We start from the raw sequence: 21,729 nt of genomic DNA on the forward strand, positions 1-21,729 counted from the left end.
TCTTGCATCAGAACTTTAAAATTGTAAGCCTAAGACATGTAAAAATAGACATCACTCTAGGTAGTTTTAATAAAGCAAAGAATCATGCCCGACCATCATTTTAAGACAATTTATCTATCACAAAGAGCACTAAAGAGTTCAAAAATAATATTTTGTATGTCATAGTGGCTCTTATATTAACATCCTAGTTCTTCCACTAGGTCAGTTTGACACCTATTGTCTTGCATTTTGTTGTATCAAGTCTCAAGTCTTAAGTAGTTAACATAATCATAGTTTCATCATCATCATATGCATTTTTTTTTATTTCTCCCCTCTCCCTCTCCCTCCATATTTATATATCTCTTCAACTCTCTCTACCTCTTTCTTTCTATTTGTCTATTTTCTTATATCTATCTCTATATTTTTACTTCTCTGTCGACCTCCCTCTATCCCTCTATCTATTTACACTTTGGGCAGGAACTTGATGCTATACGTCTCTTGTTAAATATATATTCATCTAGGATTAAAATTATATAATAGATACATTCAATCTTAATTTGTTGTGCAATACTTATGTAGCTAGTAAATGTGTATAGTAAGGGAAGATATTCATGAAGCAATCATAGATTAGTTGCACAACAACTATATAATATTGTGTAACAACTTAAGGTATTGTACATATAAGTATTTTTTTTAATAAAAATATTTTATAAATATAACTCAAACAAGAATCAACAAAAACTAAGATTAAGTTTCGTAAGCAAATATGAAAGATATCAAATATGCATCTGAGTCTTAATTTGTTGTGTAATACTAATTATATGTGCAACAACTAAGGCTTGTGTAATAAGGTAATATTATTGAACACCTACTAGCGACTTTAGTTGTTGTGTAAGGGTAATCTTGATGTGTAGCAATTAAAGAGTGCACATAGTAGGTGAAGCTCTTATAATATAAATCTTGACTTCTTGTGCAATAGTCTTTACTTGCACAATATCTAAAGACTTGAAGCTAATCTCAACTAAAACACATTGGTAGAGTTGAGTGTGGAGAGAGATTGCATATTTCTTTTAATTATGCTAGTTAACCTCTTTGATAAGCTTTGCAATACTTTCTTATACCTTTGAGGTATTTTATCATGAAGAAGTGTAAATTATTATCTTCTTATTAAAATGATATTAAATTATCATCTATCCACATCTATCTCCCTCTATGACTTTTTTTTTTTATCGATAACATAGAGTATTATATTGCTTAGAAAGAAAAGTATTACAACCAAGGAGCAGATTGACAATCTGCAATACCAAGGGGTCATGCCCCTACTACAAAAAAGAACCCAAGCATCAACCTACTAAGACCCATAGCCACAAAAGGGGTCGCTTACATATACAAAAAGGACCACACCACAAACCCCAACTAGCCCAACCTAGCACCGAAACCATCCCAAATCTTCCTCTCTTGAGAAATTGGGAATACCCCTGCTGGAACTAGCCACCTGCGGCTCACTCCCACCACCTGGCACCATTCCAGGCCTTCCTCCACACAACGACCCACGCTCCACCACCTTCGTTGGTTTCCTTGGGAGCTGGTGCCGAACCAAAGGCCTCCTATTCTTGTCCAGGGGGGCCTCGGACCGAATGGGAGTCACCTTCCTGCGGATTTTAACACGTTTAGTTGGCCCCAACTGGTGAACAAAGTTCACAATCTCAGCCCAGCCATTTCTTGCATCCTCCACCTGCGAAGCGACCAGCCGAGAAGCCGACTAGACTACAAAAGGCTACAGCTCCCCAATGTCCACTCCAATCCTCCTTCTTGGGCCCTTCGCCATCCTCAGCCCCACACTAATGACAACACGGGCCACCACATCCTGCAAACCTCCTACCCATTTGGGTCATAAAACTAGGGAAGTAATCCGTTGCACTTCCTCATTCGACTTCCCCACCTGCAGGGCCAAAGCAATAAACAGAGACAAAATGTCTAGATTTGTTCTAGGTTGCCAATCCTGAGAAAGAAATTCCTCTCCCAACAAAAGACTAACTACCCTCCAGAAGACATCTCCATCCACTCTGAAGACGTTCAAAAGCCTGATCCTCAAGACCGGCCCACAAAAGGCAAGCAATTGTCCATCTGACTCCAACGAAAAATTTGCCTCCATCTTATCTCTCCGCTGCACAGAAAGAAACCCTGAGCTCTCCATCAAACACCAAGCTTTCACCACAAAGTTCCAGGAATCAACACACAAGGGTCTTTAAAGCCGCCTCCATCTCTTGTCATGAAAGCTTCACACGCTTCACATTACTCCCAACATCATCGTCGGTCACTCACTCCGCACACCTCCATCATCAACCAACACCTCAAGGCCACTTGCAACAAATTTGAAGAACACACACCACGAGGGACTTAAATTCCCACAGAGCCAAGGTTGCGAGTGGACAAAACAAATCGAGCTTGGGTTCACTTTTCCAAAAAGCCATCAACTCAAATCTTACTCAAGAAGACTACAATCTCTAAAGTCCTCAAACATACTAAACAAATTTTCCAAGGAACCATTTGCTTCCACATTGGAAAGTTTGTCAGCTTCCAAATTAGCTTCCCGCAGGACATAGGTTACTTTAAAATCTTCAAAATCGTTCAACAGAAATTGCATCCTACGCACCTGCTTATCTAAAAACCATGCTTCCATTCGCCCTCGCGCAATCCCATTCACCACAACTTGAGAATCACCTTCCAAATGAAGTTTCTTGACTCCCAATTTCCCAGCCATAAGGATTGCTTCCAATGCAACTTGACATTCAGCAACATTGTTCGATCCATCCACCAATCTCTTGGCCGCAATGGCCAGAATGTTACCCCGATCATCTCGAGCAATCACCCCAACGCCCGAGGGTCTTGGATTTCCCCTTGAAGCTCCGTCAAAATTAATCTTAGTCCACCCCTTCTCAGGTGGAGTCCACTCCAGGGTTGAAATGCCCTAACTTTGAATATTATCCCTCAACAACCCATTAACAGGCCTGAATTTGACAAGAGGCCAGCTCAACAAAAATTTAGCATTAGCTTGTGAGAAAGGAGTCTTGGCTAAATTCACATTAGAGGCAACATTCGAAACCAGTTTCGAGATGGCCCTCTCCAGTATAGTCAAAAAACGCTTACAATTTTCCGCTCTACCTTCAAACACTCTCTGGTTTCGCTCCTTCCAAAGTTCCCATAAAATGGTAGAGGGTAAAATCTTCCAAATAGCGACAAAGATAGAATTTTTACCCAATATCGGCCAAGATTTCAACTAGTCACACAAGTTCCTGGCCATGGGGCCCATCCAATTCAATCTCTGCAGCCCAAAAAGCCACGCCTTCTGAGAAAAATCGCAATTTAGCAAAAGATGATCCACATCCTCCTTAGCCTTTTCACATAGAACACAGCGACAAGGACCTACAAACCCCATTTTCTTCAGACGATCTCCAGAAAGAATCCGCTTATTGCTAGCTAGCCACGCAAAGGCTCCAGCTTTTGGAAGGCACACATTGTTCTAGCAAATCTTAGATTCCCACTCCTTCGACTTGGCATCACTTTCCAAAAGAGTGATTCCCACTTTCACCGAGTAGCAGCCGCTCTTAGACCTGCACCAGATAATTTCATCCTCCTCCCTCGAGAATGAAACCTCACGGTTACCTAGGATCTTGCTCAGATATATTTCCTCATCTTCCCCCAAATTTAAATCCCGAGGGTCTTTCCAAATCCATCTCCGTCCCAACAAGGGCATATCATTTGACAAAAAATCACACACCTTAGAGCCCCAAACTTGATAAGTCTTTAAAACTGTCTGCTGAGGGGCCTGGGACTCTAAAGATGGATGTCCATCCCAGGAATCCTGCCAAAATTTTGCCTTATGCCCATCACCAATACGCCAAGAAATGTGATTTGTTATCGGACTTCTACAACTCACCAAAAAGTTCCACAAAGCTGACCCTCTTGGGGGATCTCTCACTATTAGGATCCTTTCCTTTTCCCTCCTACCCAAATACTTAGCTTGTAGAATTCTGACCCATCTCTGTTCCGGTTTACTATACATTTGCCAAACCAACTTAGCCCCCATGGCCTCATTAATAATCTTCCAATCACAGAGTCTCGCCCCTCCCCCACCTTTGGGTTTACAAACTCTATCCCAAGCCATGAGCGGGACTTTATCCTGATCTTGGTTACCATTCCACAAAAACTTCCTCATCTTCTGCTACATACTCTTGATGATAGAGCCTGGGAGTTTGAAGCAAGCCATTGGGAAAATAGGCATAGACAAAACAACTGACTTTAGCATTAGGATGCGACCAGCCAAAGAAAGCTACTTACTCTTCCAACCCTCCATCTTAGCTTTCCAACCATCAAGCAACCCTTTCCACATGTCCAACTTTCCTACTCCAGCAAAGAGCGGCATGCCAAGGAACTTACCAAGAAGTTGACCAATCTTAATCCCGAACACTCTAGCAATAGCTCTCTGGGACCAACCTTCCGTATGAAAGAAAAAAAGCTCTGATTTGAGCCAGTTTATCTCCTGACCAATAGCCCATGTGAATCTGTCCAAAAATTTCTTCATAACTGAAGCCTCACGCATAGAAGCAACACTGAACAGACAGGTGTCATCCGTAAATTGAGAATGAGTTGTGGAGCCAACCCCTTGGGCAATCTCAATACCCTTCCACAACCCTTGATCTCTCTTAAAAGCAATTGACTATCCAAGAACTTCAGCCATCAAAATAAAGAGAAAGGGGGATATTGGATCCCCTTGCCAAATACCCCTAGACATTGAAAAGAAGCCTTGAGGGCTGCCATTGACAAAAACCGAAGCTGAGAACTGCATAATCATACTGGAAATCCACTTAATCCAGGACTTACCAAAACCAAATCTTTCCAACACAGCCACAAGGAAAGACCTATCCACCCTATCATAGGCTTTTTGAATATCAAGATTTAAAATCATTCTCCTTTGTCTACCCTTCATAGCCGTATGAATAGCTTCATGGGCCACAATCACCCCATCCACAATATTCCTTCCAGGGTTAAAACCACTTTGTTCACAGGAGATCAACTTATCAAGAATTAACTTAAGTCTGTTAGCAGCAACTTTTGTAATGATTTTGTAGATGGTGTTGCACAATGAAATAGGATGAAACTCCTCCATCCCAGTCGGCTTGGCCTTTTTAGGAATAAGCGCCACTAACGTGCAGTTGAATTCCTTCAAAACAAAGCCTCTGGACCTAGACTCTTCAACCACTGCAAGCAAATCCTCACCAAGCACATCCTAGAAGGATTGAAAAAAGAACGCTTGAAACCCATATGGGCCTGGTTCTTTCTCCCCACCTAACCCAAACACCGCAACTTTAACTTCCTTTAGTGAAACAGGCTCCTCAAGCATGAAGTTGTCCTCCCTGGAAACTAAGGGAGGGATCAACTCCAAAAGCTTCGTCTAAACCCCCGACTGAGCGATCTTGCTACTCCACAAATTTTCAAAGAAACCCATAGCCTATTTACCTATACGATCTGGGTCTTCAGTGATCGAACCATCCGCAAGCCTCAAGGAAAGAATTCTATTAAGACTTCGCCTAGCTTTCACCGAACTATGAAATAATTTCGTATTTCTATCACCCACTTTTAGCCAATTTTCACGCAACTTCTATTTCCAATAGATCTCCTCCCTTTGCAAAACTTCTCCATACTTACTAAGAAGATCTTTCTCTGTAAGGAAGTCCACTTCATCCATTCCTTCTACCATGACTTTTGCATTCAAGGCCCCCAAATCTCCTACGAGCCTTCTCTTTTCATCAAAAATATTACCAAACACCTCCCTATTCCACGATTTTAATTTCTGCTTCACATAACTAAGCTTTTTGAAAGACTGATAGGCCAAGAACCCTTCCACCACTGGGGCCTCCTTCCACCACCCCACTACAAGCTCTTTAAAACTCGGTTCCCTAAACCACATCTTTTCCACCTTGAAGGGACATCGGATTGGAACAACATCATTCTGCACAACCAAGGAGACCAAAAAATGGTCTGACCCTGAGATGGCTAGAACCTCAGCCTCAAAAACTACAGGGGAAACATTCCAATCCCCTACGAGGAAGAATCTATCCAATTTCTCAGCAATATTGGAAAAACCTCTACGCCTATCAGTCCAAGTGAAATCCCCTCCTTTAGCTACCACTTCAAACAGAGCATTCTCGTTAACAAAGGATTGGAAGTCCAATTGTGACCGACTCAACCTCCTCACCCCTCCATGCTTCTCAGAGGAAGAGAGGGTGGCATTGAAATCTCCAGCAACAATGGCTAAAAATGACCTCACTTCCTCTAGACGCCTGGAGACATCCTCCCATAATTTACACTTATCTACAGCCAAAGTCGGCCCATAGACATTAACAAGAAAACATGAGAAATTCATAGTCTTCGAAATCACCTTAACCATCTGCCAATACTTAGATCTTGAAACAACTTCCACATGAACAACCAAAGGATTCCACAGAATACCCAGACCACCTGACGCCCCATCTGAATCCACAAAGTGACCCAACCATTTCTGCCTAACCCAAAAAAATGCAAGCAGCAGCATCACAACCCAACTTAGTCTCCTGAATACAAATTACTTCCGGCTTGGCCTGATCAAAACCTCTTTTGACTAGACGTCGCTTGTCAAGGGCATTGCAGCCCCTAACATTCCAGGTTAGGAACTTCATTGCTGCCCAAGAGAGAATATGTCTCTCCCGGATCTTAGAAGCCTTGTCTGACCCTTCACGTTGCCTACTTCCGCAAGCAATCTCTGCCTATTCTTTCTGCCTCTCAAGTTCCCTTTAGACTTACAGGGGTTTAATTTAGACTGTTTGATAGTCCGAACTTCTGTCTCCCCTATTTCTGCCGACAGTCCCAGAGAATCATCACTTAATCCTTCCTCCTCCTCAGACTCCATCTCTACTGCTACTCCATTTCCCTTGCTTGGGGACATGTGAATGTCCTTGAATCTGATAATGTTACCATCCGCATTCACACTAGGATCCTCTGCCGCTACCAGGGACTTTGCACTTAAACCCATCTCCTGACCCTTCAACCCATCCACCGAGGTGTTGTAGAACCTATGCTATGATGGAAACCCTCCACCAATTTCACTCCTTTAAAACGGGCCCAAATGTTGCCTCCATTAGCTTCCCTTCAAATCGAGCACCATCACCCCAGCCACTACCCTTACACACTTGACCCTATTTCTCCTCTCCCGAACGAATTCCTTGATTCTGAGAGAACTCGCCAACCTGCTCAGACAATCCACCCGACACCAACCTAGCAGACTTATCTCCATCCAACACAGTGGCCTTCTGCAGCTTCTCCTGACCTGGGCTAGAGTCTGAAAGTTCTTCCATCCCTACTTGCAAATCTAGACTATGGCGAATAACCTCATCCCTTGCAGCCTCCGGAGCAAAACTTGGAATGATATTTCCCAAGCTCTGGTCTGCTACCGAACCAACTAAAAACTGCTCCTCCAGAGCACGATCTGCCTTTCCTTTACCCTTTTGCCCAGACAAACAATCTCGATCCTCATGGCCCCATTCTTTACAAATCTTACATTTGACCATGATTTCTTCTATTTCTATATCTTGTCTCCATACACCTTCTAGAGACCTAATTTCAACAACCTTCGGGAGCCCAGGATGTGGCTTCCACATAACACAGATTCGGGCATACATGCATGAACGAAGCTTATCAACCACTTCATCCGACTTGATAAATCTCCCTATTTTCTCCCCTATACTCTTAAAGACTTCCTCCTTCCAATATTCATGAGGAAGATTGTACAATCTTATCCACACAGGAATTTCCTCAATGGTAGCTTGTCTTGGGTCAAAATTAGGGGTCCAATCCCTAATATAAAAACCAACTCCCGACATCAAAAATGGCCCCGAGTCCATCAGAGCAGTCTTCTCCTCAGTCGAACCGGCTATGATAAGAAAAAACCCATTAGTGAGAGTTTTTATCTCAAAGTGGTTACCCCATTCTTCATTGACCCAGTTTCTCACTCTGGGGAAAGCTGGCCAATCACCTCCCCATTTCATGAAGAAAGCCCTTTCGTGCAGAAATAGTACCGATTCCTTCCAAGCCTCCGATTCAATGTAGATACTAACCGACCGCATCTCAGTCGTGGTCGACATCCCACCCGGGGAAAGGTCTTTCAGGGTAAGCTGGAATTTCTTCTTTATCCTTTCCTCCGACTGCTATTGTTCCATTTCAGAAAGTTCAGATACCTTGAATGGTCCCATTTGGCTTTATCATGCTCAAAAGGCAATCAGTTATTCCCCCTACTGAAAACCTCCCTCTGACTTCTTCCCAACTCTTGCCAATGTCACTGGTTTGAACGTGGTGGACACCATGACCGTCGATACACCCTCTGTCCAAGGTCATGATCCCATCCTCGCGATCGAGCAACACCTCCACCTGAAAACCCTAGCTTCCTCCTACGCTCCTCCATACCCTCAAATGATTATTATTCTCCTTCATTATCACATCTCCCTCTATGACTTATTATTAAATGAATTGAGCTTAAAGATGTTCTAAAGGATAAAATTGAGTATTGTTCTCTTTGTATTGAGAAGTTATGACAAAATTACTATATATACAAATTTATTTAAATAGGTTTCAATCATAATCAATATCTAAGAACCTCCAATGGGTAATGAAAAATATACGTTTCTCTTCATTGAACGATACTAATAGAGAGAACTAATTTTTATGAGCAGGTTTGACCAATGTATTCCAATTTCAGTCTACTTTTTTAGCATGCTCTTTTTACTCAAAATAAATCGAATAAATAAAATACTAATTGACGATAGAAAAGTGAATCAACAAGAGCATTTTACTACTTTTTTGTTGTGTTTATGCTTATCTCTCGTTGTTGTAGAGGGTTTCATAGGCCCTTGAAAACACATTTTACCCTTTAAAAAAACAAGAGTATTTTCAATGAATATGATGAGGAAATTTTGTTTAATAATAGGTGTGAGTGTCAAATATGAACCTAATTGTAAATCCTTAATTAGTCCAACCACAAGCCTAGAATCTACAAAATCATTCAACAACACCAATGGAGCTCTAAATCAAATGCATGCAAATGAATGAAACAAATTAAATTATACCTTCACACACTTGATAAGCTTGAATCCATTGTTCTCCTATCCTTCACAATCATGTGAATCTGGTGTATTTGCTCTCAATATTAGCACTAGCACAAGATGACAATAAAGAAGTCAAGTATGCTTGATTGATAGTGCATTGATAATAAAAGCTATGAGAAAAATTTGGCATAATAGATTTAGACAAATTGTGGATAACAAAATGAGAGAGAAAGGCCTCTTTTATAGAAACCCTCGAGAGAATCAATGATCGAGATCAAGAGGCAAGCAAATGAATGGATGGTTGAGATTACCAGGTGGGAGGAATTAATGATGAGAAGAAGATTTAATTGAGATCATTGTGAAGTTAACTTATTGAAAGGAGTTAGACATAATTTATTGATTAGTTGAACTCAGAGTGAGTGGGAGTTGGAGAGTTGAAAGTGAAGACTTAATTAGCATTAAATAATTATTTAACTATGCATGAGATATAAATAAATAAAACATTTTATTTATTTTAGAAGAATTTGATTTTCAAAAAGTGAAATATTAGATTAATTAAAGAATTAATTTAATTGTAGAAGACAATTAACTAATCAAATAATTAAAATAATTATTTAATTATGAGAAACAAGAAGAAAGGAATTAATTAAATAATTAAAATTATTTAATTGATGAGAAAAGAGGAAAACAGAATAAAATAATTAATTTTTAGAAGAAATTAGGACAATTAAATAATAGTAATTATTTAATTCTAAATGAATAGTAGGGAAAGAGAGAAGCCATGGGAGGAGGGTCGCAGGTTTTAGTAGGACTTCAAAACAGGGTTCCAGGGAAAGGAAGATGGCGACATGATGCCAGTGCTGGGCTGCAGGGCGCGGTAAGGCTTCAAAATGGGGCTGCAAGAAACAAAAGATGGCGGCAAGGTTTCAATGACCCTCACCAGGCTCGTCAAGGACAGACTAAGGATGCCCTCTAATTTGCCCAATATTCAAATTTTGATATCAATCCCTTCACCAAAATCTTCAGGGACAAACCTTTTATCAAACTGGTTTTAGACTTACCTTCAAGGAACTGATGGTTGAATCATTTCGCATGTCTACAAGATCAGTCAGATAGCCCCGACACTTTTTTCAATCATCCTATTTCTCAACCAGCCCACTCATTTCATTTTCAACCCCACAAAGAAAAAGGAAATCTGCAGAATTATTTGAACCTCAACAACTACGACCGAGGAGCTTCTCACAACCAAGGGGCTCGTAAGGATTCCAGAGGACACTCAAGCCACCACCCACCTTTTCAAAAACCATTCGGGTGGGAAAAAAAATTCCTTTAACCCTGGCCCATCATTTCAAAAATCATTTGGGCGGGAATTTTTTTTTCAAAATCCTGCCAAAAAGCTTCCATTTTCGACAGTGTTTTGGTCAAAACACTAAGAAAAAAAAACTGATTTTTGACATCTGTAAAGCATCTCCATTCGTATGTCAACAGTCTTTTTTCAAGGATTGTTTCGTCAAAGGGGAAAATGGAGCAGATCAACAAGGTGGCCATGGAGACCCCCTCAAATCAAATCCAGCACACTTTGTGTGGAAAAGAAAATAGGTAAATTTCAAAGAGGCGGATTCCTCTTTTCCCATTTCGACTCGGGCTCCAGTAGAGAATGCTTCCACTATCAAGATAACCTTTCCTGACCACGTTCTCTCCCAGTCGGTCTCCTTTCTCTAAAAGTCGGCTCTCATTGGTAAGTTTAGTTCTTCAATCCCTCCTCAAACTTTTCTTTCATGGGCAAATAGTCACTGGTCGGGTCTTCGTGACATTTTCTTCATTGATAGCCATTTGGGGTTTTTTATTGCTCTGTTTTCTTCATCCGAAGACAAAGACATAGTTCATAAAAAGAAAGGCTGGTTTTGTCAAGGGGCTGGTCTTTTTACCTTGTCTTGGATTCCAAACTTAAAACCAGATGCTAATCTATGTAGATTTTACCCCCACTGGATCTCTTTACCATGTTTTCCTTTGGAATATACAGATCCGGATATTGTGGAGACCATGGCCAATCAACTAGGAATATTTGTTTCTCATGATCTTATACCCTTTGAAATAATCCAAAGAGATGTTAGAGTTTGCCTTCTTCTTGCCTTAGATAAAACCTTGCCAAGGCACTTCACTATCACATCAAAATGGGGTTTATGGCATCAAGACATTATTCTGGATAATGCAGAGGTCATCTACAAATATCAGCACCAACTAGGTCATTTCACTAATTCCTGTAGTGGTCTTGAGTGCTTAGGGCTTTTAGTTTGTAAAAATTACTGCTCATACCCTCTACTGTGCACTGCCCACCAGTGTGAGGCAAATTTGCCTTTTGATTTTGTACAACCATGTAATGACCCCTCGCAACCTCAGGATGACTTAAATCTCGAGCCATCCTACGTTCACTGGATTAATCAGTTGAACAATTTCTTCATCATGTATAGCTGGATTCTCTATAGCTATAAATCTGCCTTCATGTCTACACTGGTTCTCCAATTATGTGACAAACCATCTGATGACAGAGAAGCTATAGTCCAGGACCTAATGTTTAATGAATCCCTGATTGATATGCAGAATTTATCAGTTTCAGGGGTAGTTGTCTCAAATAAGGAAGGTCATATTCAGGAAGTAGCAGATGATATCCTATCCACTTTAGCTGCCACTATGATTGAGGAAATTGCAGAGGTGGAAGGTGTTAGTATGATAAATGTAATGTGTCCCTTACGAAAGGCAAGGTGTTGTTGTTCAACTATTGACCTCTCAGATAAAGAGGAACTTCCCTTGGTGAACGAATTTCTTGTTCTGAGTAAACCTGTCAAATTAAATCCACCAAACAAAACCCACCAAAATTTCTCCCCTATTTCCCCTCTCTTAGATCTCCATTCACAAGAAATTATGCAGGAAGAAATGGAAGCCCCTCCTCCACAAGATGGTGAGACAAAGAAAATTATTTTTGACTATGCACAGTCCTTATCGGTTGAGCAGAGCCCCAGTTTGAAATCAGAAGTGTTTACAACCCCAAAAAAGAGAGGTAGAAAACCAAACTCTGTGAAGATTCAAGAAGAAATAGAGGCATGTGTGCAAAGTACTTTAGATGGAAAATTCAAGCTATCAAAAAGAATTAAAAGGAGTGCAAAAGGCACTCCCTGCTCACAATGAAAATGATTTCTTGGAACGTAAGGGGCATTAATGCCCCTGACAAAAGAGGGAGAATCAAATCACATCTTGATTCTTCAAAGGCTGACATCTTTATACTCCAAGAAACAAAGTTATCACAGGAAATGTATCACAAAACAATGGCTAAATGGACACAATTTGGATCTGCCCATATGCAAGGTGTTGGGGTCTCGGGAGGATTTCTTACATTATGGAATCCTAAAAAAGTTCAAGCTCACCTATTAGATCAAGATCATAATTAGCAAATGTTGAAAGTATTATGCTATGACATGACCTTTACGATATTCAATATTTATGGCCCCATCCCCACTCAGGAAAAGAAATACCTATGGGACAAACTGACTTTTTTACTCCAATAAGAAGAAGCGCATAATTTTATCATCGGGGGAGACTTTAATGCAATCTTGCCTCATAAGGAGAAACAAGGAGGAATCTGCCCACCCCCACGATCTATGCATGATTTTCTAAGTTTCACCATAGAAAACAACTTATTGGATGTGATTCCCAATAATGGTCTCTTCACTTGGACTAACAGGAGATCAGGTTTTCTTCAGATTGCAGAGAGACTCGACAGGTTTTTCATTCCCTTGGAATGGTGCCTTAATCAAGTAAGTTATTATTCATACATTCGTCCTATTTCAGAATCAGACGATTTCCCAGTTCAAATTGTCCTTGAATGGCAAAAATAGAACCCTATGCCATGTTTTGATTCTTCTTTCAAGTTTGAGCGCATGTGGTTTAGACATCCACACTTTCAGGCTTTATTAAGACAATGGTGGGTATCTGCCCCTACATGTAGTGGAACAAATATGTTCCAATTTTTTAAGAAACTTTAGTTTATTAAGGTTCAGGCTAAGGAGTGGAATAGAAAGGTCTTTAAGAATATTTTTGCTAAAAAAAATCATTGCACAACAACTGGAAGAAGTCAACGAAAATATAATTTCCAAGGGACTGGATCAACTCCTGTATTCTACACAAAAGGGTCTTCAAAGTGAGTGGGAAGAATCTTGTAAGAGAGAAGAAGAATACTAGAGATAGAAATCAAGAGAGCTCTAGCTGAAGCAGGGAGATAAGAACACAAAATTCTTTCATGCATCCACAAAACAAAGAAAAGCATCAAATGTTATATTCTCAATCAAGCATGCAGACACAGGGGTATTAATTAAAAAATTAGCAGACATTCAAGATGAAGGAGTAAAGTTTTTCAAGAATCTATTAGCCCCTACACCTTCTAATTTAGATCCTTCTTGGAAGGATAATGCTATGCTTCTACTGCAATCTATCCCTCCTTTGATCTCTGACCAGGATAACAGTGTCCCACTGGCCCCTTTCACTCTGGAGGAAGTACACAAAGTGGTATTCTTCCTTTCCCCAAATAAAGCGCCAGGCCCGAATGGGTTCACCGCCCTCTTTTTCCAAAAGTGTTGGGATGTGATTGGTTTTGACCTCTTAGCGGTAATGGAAGAATCTAGGAAAAGGGGAGCAATGCTAAAAAGTTTTAATGTAACAAATATCGTTCTCATCCCAAAAACACCTTCTCCATCAACATTCACAGAGTTCAGACCTATTTCACTTTGTAACACAATCTATAAGATCATAACTAAGGCCATTTACCTTAGAATGCATTATCTCATACCTAATATCATCTCGCAAGAACAAGGGGGCTTTGTCCCAGGTAGGGAGACTATGGAAGGAACCCTAGTAGCACATGAGGTTTTACACTCTATCCATGAAAACCAACAAGCAAATTTTGTTGTCAAACTTGATATGATGAAAGCATACGACTGGGTTAAGTGGGATTTTCTCTTTAAGGTATTATCAAAATTTGGCTTCTTAGACAAATGGTGCAAATGGATCAAAACTTGTGTCTCAGGTGCACAATTTTCTATTCTAATAAATGGACATCCCTCAGGGTTTTTTCAGGTTACAAAGGAAATAAGATAAGGCAACCCTTTATCACCTTTTCTCGTCATTCTCATGGTAGATGCCTTTAGCAGATACATCAATTTTCAATCTTCAAAAGGGCTTTGGCTTGGTGTCACTCTTCCAGATACTTCAATAGCAGTTTCTCACTCTCTTTTTGTTGATGATACATTTTTATTTGGTAAGTCTTCTCTAAAAGAGGCCAAGCTCATCAAGCAAACATTGAAAATCTACTCTTCTGCTTCAGGCCATAAAATTAATGTTGCCAAGTCTAAGATTTTCATCTTCAACACACCCTCAATATTATCACTAAGAATATCCAAAACTTTGGGCTTCCAAATGGATCAATTGCCATCTTCTTACCTTGGCATCCCCTTTTTTATGGGAACAAACAAATCTTCTTATTGGTCTATTGTTATTGGTAGAATCAAGCCGCGAATTTCAGCTTGGAAATTAAGGTGGCTTTCACTATCAGGTAGAATTCTTCTTATTAAGTTAGTGTTAACAACAATACTGAACTATTACATGTTTGTTCTCAAAGATCCCTCATCTATCATTCAACAATTGCAGAAACTTGTTAGAGATTTTCTATGGAATAGTAATATGACAAATGAAAGGAAAATCCCCTTAGCCTCTCTAGAAAATATGTCATGGTAAAAATCCCAAGGGGGAGTTGGTCTTCATAATCTAAAGCATCACAACAAGGCTTTCAGAGGGAAAATGATTTGGAAAATGTACACTAATCCTGTTTCCAAATGGTGCCAGATTATGCAAGCTAAATATTTGGACAACACTCAACCATCTAGAGTGCTGTCAATTTTAGATCCTCCAAAGGGGTCTGCTATTTGGAATTTTATGTTGGATTCAAGAAATCTATTATCTAAGTATGTATCAAGGGAAATCAATAATGGACTTGTTGGTATTTTGGTATGGTTTTGTCATTGATGTCAACACCTACTAAAACACTAGCACTTTGGAGATCCAGCAGCACTCACCGGTAAGCAAGTAACTATTGCACAGTTACTGGTATATGATACACCGGCAGGATATAATGATCATCGACACTTGATATGGCATGGAAGACATTTGGAAATGATGAAGATGTCGTGTGGACATCCTATCTTGGAGAAGTAATCATTGGTATATTCATATTTGCATATTTTGCTTTTACTGGCAAAGAGGTCCAGGGTTACCTAGGGTTACACCGTCAGGTTTATCTTTTCCAGATCAGCATGGCATGCTATGGAAATGATTAATTAATATTGTAAATGCATTAAGCCGACATGTTCAATAAGTTATTGCATCGGAAATTATATTGTTTGTAAAATTATTTATTATAATATCTTGTAGAGTTGACCTACTAAAATTGGTTTTAGGTTATGGTATGAATGTAAGATCTTAATTGTAAGATCAAGTGTGGAATGCGAAGAAGGCATATTGTGAAGGGATATGCGAGATTGAGCAGAGCTATACACGAAGACATCATTTAAAGGTGAAGTTAGGGTTTTTGTGAAGGCATATCGGCATTACAGCGGTACTGAATCCAACATATGAAGATGATATTTCAAGCAATACATTCTTATTGGATTTAACCATCCAAATTATAGTCAGTGTGACTCCCATTTATGTTTGAGCAGTGAGCTCTAGGCGCTTGGCCTTTTTGCATGTGTAGACCCCATTTATGTACACTTAGTATCTACAGTAGTATCATTTGATTGTGGGTAAGGTTTCCCACCATGGTTTTTCCCCTTACAGGGTTTCCACGTACAAACATTGGTGTTATGTGTCGTGGATGACTTTTTGTTTATGTTTCATGCATTAATGTTTACTGGTATAGCAATTAACTGTTAAAACTATTCACTGATATAACAAACTGTCTCATCGGTATTAAAGCAGTAATTGATTAAGTTGTTTTTGGTTTGAAATTAGTTGACAACTGATTCAACCCCCCCCCCCCCCCCTTCTCAGTTGTCCCCAGGACCTAACAATTTGTATCAGAGCCGAGTCCTCTTTTGCAGAAGTTTAACAACTTGAGGAGATCCAATGTCTACTAATTATTTCAGGAAGGACAATCCTAAACTTGATGGAACCAACTATGGGATATGGAAGATCAGAATGGAGACACATCTGAATTGCATTGGAAAGGACATCTGGGATGTTACAAAGAATGGTTATACTGCTGCTACTTCAGGTCAACCTGCTCCAGCTAACTTGACTAAAGATGAAGAAAATGATTGCAAGGAAAGAGAAGCACTTTTGAGCGCATTATCAAATTAGCAGATCATGGGACTATCCGATGGGTCTACTGCTAAAGCTATTTGGGATCATTTGGAAACATTGAATGAAGGAGATTCCATAGTTAAAATTGCAAAACTTGAAAGCTTTCGGGTCAGGTATGAAAATCTAAAAATGGAAGAAGATGAAAGAATTTCTACTTTTATGGAAAGAGTAAATGAAATTGTTTTGGGTATAAAATGTTGTGGAGGAACTCTAAGTGAAGATGAATTTGTTTCAAAAGTTTTAAGAGGATTGCCACTGGCATACAAAATGAAGGTTACTGCTATAAATGAATTAAGAATAATGCCTAATACATTAGTAACTAGGGATACATTGATTGGGAAACTTTCAGCTTTTGAAATTGAGGAATTTGGTCCTGTTGCTACTATAAAGACAAACTTGGCCTTTAAAGCATCAACATCATCTGCTCCATCATTTGACAAATCTGATTGGAAAGCCTTTTATGTAAGAGAACTTGAAGAAAGTAGGAAAGAAAATGAAGAACTTGAAGAACTTGAAGCACTATTTGCAAGGAAAATGCCTAAAGGTCCAATTGGAAGTAAGTATGAAGGTAAAGCACCCTTTAAATGTTTTAATGCAATAAGATAGGTCATATGGCTTCGAGATGCCCTGATAGACATGCTAGACTAAGAGAAGAAGCTAGAAGGACATGCAAGCCTAATCTTGAATATCAAAGATACAGATTTAAGAAAAACAAAGACAAATTTTGTTACATTGCTGATGAAGGTGTGACTGATGATTCTGATGAGGATCCGATAGATAATGGATGGGTTTTTGTTGCTATAACAGAAGATCAACTGGCACTTGCAGTGCAACCGGTAGAACAAGCCTTGGCAGCTAAAATTGAGGTAAAAGATAAATGGATCATTGACTCTGGATGCTCACATCATATGACAGGTGATAAAGCTAAATTCTTAAACTTTCAAGAATACAATGGCGGCTTAGTAAGATTTGGAGATGACAAAGCTTGTCAAATCAGAGGTAAGGGTTCAATATCTTTTGATGGTAAACATAACACAAATAATGTCTACTATGTTGAAGGTTTAAAGCATAATCTTTTGAGTGTTGGTCAATTAGTTGAGAAAGGATTTTAGTTACAATTTAAGAATGGAAAATGTAAAATCATGAACAAAACTGGCTTAGAAATTGCAATCGGTAATCAGACTAGAGGTAATATTTTTCATTTAAATAATAGTGAAAAGTCATGCTTGATTGCACATATAGATGAAAGTTGGTTATGGCATAAGAGACTTTGTCATGTAAACTTTGATTGCATGATAAAGATCAGTACTACTAAGGCAGTTAGAGACTTACCTAAGATTGTCAAACCTTAGAATACAATACGTAAGGAATGTCAATTTGGAAAACAGGTTAGAGCTTGTTTCAAAAGCATTCCTGAAAAATCAAATAATGCTCTTGGTTTAATTCACACTGATTTATGTGGTCCAGCTAGAACCAAAAGCTTACAAGGTGATAGATATTTCATGCTAATCATTGATGACTATTCTAGAATGTGTTGGGTTACTTTTCTCAGAGAAAAATCTGAAGCACTTGGAAAATTTAGATTGTTCAAAGCAATGGTTGAAAATGAATCCGGTAAGAAAATTAAGTGCTTAAGATCAGATCAAGGAGGAGAATTCACATCTAAAGAGTTTAATACATTCTGTGAAGTGAATGGAATCAGAAGACATCTATCAGCACCCCAGACACCTCAGCAAAATGGAGTTGTTGAAAGGAAAAATAGAACTATCTTGGATGCAGCAAGAAGTATGATATCAGAAGCAAATTTACCACATGTGTATTGGAGAGAAGTAGTCAATACAACGGTCTATACATTCAACAAAGTTCACATCAAAGGTGAAACCGGTAAGACCCCTCATGAAATATGGTTTGGTATTACTCCTACTCTTAAATATTTCAGAATATTTGGAAGAAAATGTTACATTAGAAGAGACGAGCATATTGGGAAATTTGATCCTAGAAGTGATGAAGGTATATTTCTTGGTTATTCATCTAAGAGTAAAGCATATAGATGTTTTAACAAGAGATTACAAAAAATTGTTGAAAGTACAAATGTAAAGATTGATGAACAATTCGGAGGAACTTCAAGGTACATAGATTCTAAACCGGCAACAGAAATTCTAATAAATGAACCTACACTGAATCCACCAGTACAGAGTGAAGATCTAGGTACACCGGCATCATCTGAAAATTCCACTATGACTGAAGAACAATAGCAAACAAAGACACCCCAATATATAAAGTTGAATCATTCTGAAGATCAGATAATTGAAAACAAATACAAAGGAGTTATGACAAGAGGAAGATTGGAAAATGAAGAGGTATGTATTATTTCTCAAATTGAACCATCATCAGTTAATGAGGCATGTGAAGATAAGTATTGGACTAAACCTATGAAATAAGAATTAGAACAAATTGAGAAAAATAATACCTGGACATTAGTTTCCCGGCCTAAAGATAAAAATGTAATTGGAACCAAATGGGTATTCAGAAACAAACTTAATGAAGATGGTAAAGTTATCAGAAATAAAGCAAGACTAGTGTGTAAGGGATATTCTCAGAAAGAAGGAATTGACTACAATGAAACCTTTGCACCGGTAGCTAGAATTGAGGCAGTTAGATTATTTTTGGCTTTTGCAGCACATAAGAACTATAGAGTATATCAGATGGATATTAAATGTGCATTTCTAAATGGAAATCTTGAAGAGGAAGTCTATATTGAGCAACCTGATGAATTTTCTTTGTCAGATAACAAAGATATGGTTTGCAGGTTAAGGAAAGCTTTATATGGATTAAAACAAGCTCCAAGAGCTTGGTATGCAAGATTGGATAAGTATCTTTTGAAAATTGATTTTTCTGAAGGTAATGCTGATAGTAACTTATACTATAAAGTGACTAATGATGACATCTTGGCTATTGAAGTTTTTGTTGATGATATAGTTTTTGGAGGAGAAGATGGATTGTGTAAAGAATTTTCTATCAAAATGCAGCAAGAATTTGAAATATCTATGATTGGTGAAGTAAGATCCTTTTTAGGATTGCAGATTTCACAGACTGAGAAAGGTATATTCTTGAGTCAATCAAAATACTTAAAGGAGTTACTCAAGAAATTTGGGATGGAAAACTCTAAACCGGTAAGCACACCTATGACTACAAATCACAAACTATCTTTAAGAGATGAATCTACACCAGTTAATCCAACAAGGTACAAATCTATGATAGGAGGTTTATTGTATTTAACACAAACAAGACTTGATATCATGAATGCAGTATGTATTGTTTCAAGATTTCAGAGTAATCCCAGAGAAAATCATGAATCAGCAGTAAAAAGGATTTTCTGGTACCTACAAGGCACCCCAAATCTTGGGTTATGGTATCCTAAAGATGAAAACTTTGAATTATGTGCATACACATATGCAAATTGGGCAAGAGACATTGATGATAGAAAAAGCACCACCGGAGGAGCATTTTTTCTTGGAAATAGATTAGTTTGTTGGTTAAGTAAGAAATAGAGTTGTACATCATTATCAATAGCAGAATCAGAATATGTTACAGCAGCGACTAACTGTACACAGGTAATTTGGCTTAAACAAATGTTGAAAGACTTGAAGGTAGAATGCAAAGAACCTATAACTATCTATTGTGATAACACAACAACAATTGATATATCTAAGAATCTGGTATTACATTCTAAAACAAAACATGTCTATATCAAACTAAATTTTCTAAGGGAAAAATTTGAAGCAAAAGAAATACAACTGGTTTATGTGAATACTAAAGAACAACTTGCAGATATTTTCACCAAACCTTTGCCTAAGGAGACCTTTGAATATTTTAGAGAACAACTTGGGGTCATATCCCCACCAGTAGATACTTAGTGAGTTGATGTCTGTCATCAACCGATAGAATTAACAAAGATATATTCTTACTCCGGCTTTGATGAGGAAGCTACTTCTCAAGGAGAGTAGTTGGTATAGTGAAATTGGTTGGTATTTTGTATAAAACAATTGGTATGTTACAACTTTGGCATTTGATGTCAAAGGGGGAGATATATCTATGGAAAAAACACATTACATTATCTTCTTTTGGAGAAATTGGTATGGAACTTTAGACACTTAAAAATTAATTATTTTAATCATTTTTTAATTCCTCACATAATTAATTAATTATGTTAATTAAAATTCTTCTCAATATTAATTAAATATAATTAATATTGTCACTATAGCATATGATTGATTTATTTAATAAATCAATCCCTTTCTTTATTCTTCTAAAAAATCAAATCCTCACAAATCTTCCTCTTAGCTAATTAATTTCAATTAATTAGTTAACCTACATGATTCCTACAAATCATCTTCTTAATTCATCATTAACCTAATAAATTCTTTTAGAAACTCCCTAAACTCACTTAACATTATTCTTTTAGTCAAATTCTCCTACAAATATAAATCCCACCTAACATTTCCTCTAATTCCCCTCCTAATGAGTCATTAATGGCTAATCATCATGATTAGCCACAAAGTCAACTCTTTGTCCTTTCATCCAGCCACTAGCTTTAAATGCTCTTTTTCTAGACGAATGCAAGATTTTCGAAATCTCACATTCCTCTAGGCATTTCCCTCTCCCAAGGAATTTTTAATTCCTTTTTATTCTTATAATCCCCATAATATTCATTTTTGGAGAATTTTTAATTCCTCCAATGCATCTTGTAGAGTGTGGAGATACGAAATGCCTTTAAGGCATATTTCTTGGTCTCCACACCCTCTCTTGGACCTTGTGTGACCTCACAAGTAAATCTTAGCCCTTCATCTCGAATTCATCCTAGCCATCCATTTTCCTCTCCTCTTCCTATAAAATAGGGTTCCATCCCTTCATTCAAAAGATCTCTTGAAATTCAGTAAGCTTATGCTGCCCTTTTGAGCCTAGGAAATCATCTTGGCAACTTGATCATCTCATCCTTATCATTCATCCTTATCATTTGTGCACAATATTGGAGAGCCATCCACATCCAACAATCAAAGGAGCACATCAAGTGGAGCATTGTCAAGGGGTGCCTTCACTTCATCAAGCTCAATCCGAAGGAGAAGGTAAAATAGCAAGGTGAAATGATCTTTTTATGATATTTTAGCATTCTGCATGTTTATTTCATTATGTTTTGATAAGTTTA

At 38.3% G+C, this 21,729-nt stretch overlaps 1 protein-coding gene across 1 annotated transcript; it reads right to left on the reverse strand.

Moving 5' to 3' along the window:
- Window positions 1-4,312: 4,312 nt before the first annotated feature.
- Window positions 4,313-6,574, reverse strand: LOC131876577 (uncharacterized). Its single transcript, XM_059222013.1, has 3 exons — window positions 5,675-6,574; window positions 4,811-5,269; window positions 4,313-4,699 (listed from the first exon to the last, which is right to left on the reverse strand). Exons 1-3 carry the CDS (start codon window positions 6,572-6,574, stop codon window positions 4,313-4,315), a joined length of 1,746 nt encoding a protein of 581 aa, XP_059077996.1.
- Between the last annotated feature and the right edge of the window lie 15,155 nt (window positions 6,575-21,729).

This window comes from Cryptomeria japonica, chromosome 6 (assembly GCF_030272615.1).
Source record: "Cryptomeria japonica chromosome 6, Sugi_1.0, whole genome shotgun sequence".
Classification (NCBI taxonomy): Eukaryota; Viridiplantae; Streptophyta; class Pinopsida; order Cupressales; family Cupressaceae; genus Cryptomeria; species Cryptomeria japonica.